The 2,708-nt window shown below is 52.7% G+C and overlaps 1 protein-coding gene across 1 annotated transcript; it reads left to right on the top strand.

Annotated features, from left to right (window-relative positions):
* Nucleotides 1–97: 97 nt before the first annotated feature.
* Nucleotides 98–2,485, top strand: LOC120549306 (P2Y purinoceptor 14). Its single transcript, XM_039786134.1, has 2 exons — nucleotides 98–528; nucleotides 1,785–2,485. Exons 1-2 carry the CDS (start codon nucleotides 98–100, stop codon nucleotides 2,431–2,433), a joined length of 1,080 nt encoding a protein of 359 aa, XP_039642068.1. The 3' UTR covers nucleotides 2,434–2,485.
* Nucleotides 2,486–2,708: the final 223 nt, after the last annotated feature.

The following is a 2,708-nucleotide window of genomic DNA, read 5'->3' as shown; positions in this document are numbered from 1 at the left end:
TTTTTAAAACACTTTTTCCGAAGCTTTCCGATGCGCTCCACAAGTTGAACTTCTCATGAAAACCCACCATTGTGTTTGTCTGTTTGTGTTTCCAGCGATGGATGATCTTAACTCCACCCACTTCCTGGCCACCAACCAATCAGATCTGAGCAGCCCGTTCACGCGGCTGGTGCTGCCGCCTCTCTACCTGCTGATCTGCGTGGTGGGCGCGTCCCTGAACGGCGTGGCCGCCTGGATCTTCTTCCGAGTGCCGAGCGACTCGGGCCTGGTGGTCTACCTGAAGAACATGATGGTGGCCGACCTGCTGATGCTCGCCACCTTCCCCTTCCGGGTGGCGGCGCAGCTGGGCGTGGGCGGCTGGCGCCTGCACGTGGTCATGTGCCGCTACACTGCCGTGCTGTTCTACTCCTCCATGTACGTGGGGATCCTGTTCATGGGGCTGATCAGCCTCGAGCGCTACGTCAAGATCGTGAGACAGACCTCGCACTCAAACGCTACGGTCGCCGCTTCGCCGTCCTGCAGGTCCAGGTTTGAGGACTCTTCGTGTGCTACTGTGTGTCTGGCTTTAAACTGTTGGTACTGTCGGTTTTAGCATGATTTACAGCACCTTCTGAAGCGTTGTCCCTGCCCGATGTGAGTCGCGCATGCGTCACTTTGCGACAAGTAGCCTCCAAGATGCTAACGCCGTTTTGAGCTAACGTTAGCAATAAAACAATCCTAGATAACTAGAAAGTTTTTGAAATGACTGCTAGCTACGAGTTAGCAATCAAACACAACAAAGGCTGTCACTTGAACAGCATTTTGAGCTAACGTTAGCAACCAAACAATCATAGATATTGACGTCTTTTTGAAATTATTTCCATCTTGTGTTATTGTATGTAAAGAGAAAAGTTTATTATTTTACAGATTTCACAAATTTAAATTTGAGCATGCGCGACTCACATCTGCCCTCGACTCACATCGGGCAGTGACAACGCATCGTCCAACGGGAGTAGGGTTGGGTACCGAAACCGGTTTTAGCATGATTTACATGATTTACATGTTTTCCACGATGGAAAGCTGTCACTGAATGCACCCAGAGAGGGCCCGACCTATAAGCGAACTAAGCTGCTGCTTAGGGCCCCTGCGTTATTGACTTTAGACCAGGTTTTTGTTGGTCAATGGTGTGATCACTTCCTGCTGCCTCAAGATAGCAATACTCCCAGAATGCACCTGAACACACCTCCCTGTAAGACCACCACGCCCAGAATGCACCTGAACACACCTCCCTGTAAGACCAGCACGCCCCAGAATGCACCTGAACACACCTCCCGGTAAGACCAGCACGCCCAGAATGCACCTGAACACACCTCCCTGTAAGACCAGCACGCCCCAGAATGCACCTGAACACACCTCCCTGTAAGACCAACACGGTGCCCACAGGCACCAGGTAGCCCCCAAGGACCACATGAGTAGCCCTCAGGCCTGTTCTAAAAATGAAAATTGAATATTGATATTATCTGTTTCCCACCTTGTTAAGTCATTGTTGATAATTATTGTGAGAAATCATTAACATGATCAGTGTCTTCACATATAAGAGTGTCATTAATCATTAATAATCATATATAACTAAAGGCAAACTGAGCACATTTGTTATTTCAGAAGAGTATCAAACTGGTAGCCCTTCGTATGACTCAATACCCATGAAGTAGCTCTCAGTTTAGAAAAGGTTGTTGACCCCTGCTTTAAATCTTGCGTTTACCCTGAGATGTGCTCTTAAGTTTCTTGTCTTGTGTCTTCCCCAGGTTTGGCGTTGGATCCTTGCTGCATCTCCTGCACAGCGTCGGCTTTGCCCGTGTGTTGGCGCTGCTCACCTGGAGCTTCCTCCTTCTCTGCGTACTGCCCAACGTGGTGCTGACCAGCCGGCCGGCTACCGAGGAGACCTCGCGGGACTGCATGCGCCTGAAGACGCCGCTGGGCGTGCAGTGGCACAGCGTGTCCACCTTCCTGAGCGTCAGCCTGTTCTGGGTGACCCTGCTGGTCCTCGCCTACTGCTACACCTCCATCGCCTGCCGCGTCTACCAATCGTATCGCCGCGTTCGCCGTAGCAGCAACAACAGCAGCAACGAGGCGTGCCGGAAGTCCAACCGCAGCATCTTCAGCATCCTGGCGGTGTTCTTCGTCTGCTTCGTGCCGTACCACGTGTGCCGCGTGCCGTACACGCTGAGCCAGATGCCGGCGGCGTCGGGCTTCGGCCGGGACGCGCGGTTCCTGCTGTTCCAGCTGAAGGAGGGAACGCTGTTCCTGTCGGCGCTCAACGTCTGCCTGGACCCCGTCATCTACTTCCTGATGTGCCGAACCTTCAAAGAGTCGCTGCTCAGGAAACTGTCGGGGAGAGACCACCGGAGGAGGGCGGGCTCGCTGACCACGGGACAGAGTCTGAGTCACATTTAGAGAGAGGGAGGCAGGGGACAAGGAGAGGAGATAAGGAGAGGAGGGAACTACAGAGGGGACAAGGAGAGGAGATAAGGAGAGGAGGGAACAACAGAGGGGACAAGGAGAGGAGACAACAGAGGGGACAAGTAGAGGACAAGGAGAGGAGACAAGAAGAGGACAAGGAGAGGAGACAAGGAGAGGAGAAAACAGAGGGGACAAGGAGAGGAGACAACAGAGGGGAAAAGATAGGGGACCAAAGGAGAGGAAACAAGGAGAGGAGACAAGGAGAGGAG

Source organism: Perca fluviatilis, chromosome 2 (genome assembly GCF_010015445.1).
Source record: "Perca fluviatilis chromosome 2, GENO_Pfluv_1.0, whole genome shotgun sequence".
In the NCBI taxonomy this organism is placed as follows: domain Eukaryota; kingdom Metazoa; phylum Chordata; class Actinopteri; order Perciformes; family Percidae; genus Perca; species Perca fluviatilis.
Note: the sequence above shows the minus strand (reverse complement) of the source record. Positions and strands in the feature narration are given on the sequence as shown.

What these genes read in the sequence shown, in the direction of transcription:
- LOC120549306 (XM_039786134.1), top strand. Translation starts at nt 98, where the DNA reads ATGGATGATCTTAACTCCACCCACTTCCTGGCCACCAACCAATCAGAT. An exon ending in TCGCCGTCCTGCAGGTCCAG is followed by an intron (nt 529 to 1,784) that starts GTTTGAGGACTC and finishes TGTCTTCCCCAG; the next exon opens with GTTTGGCGTTGGATCCTTGC.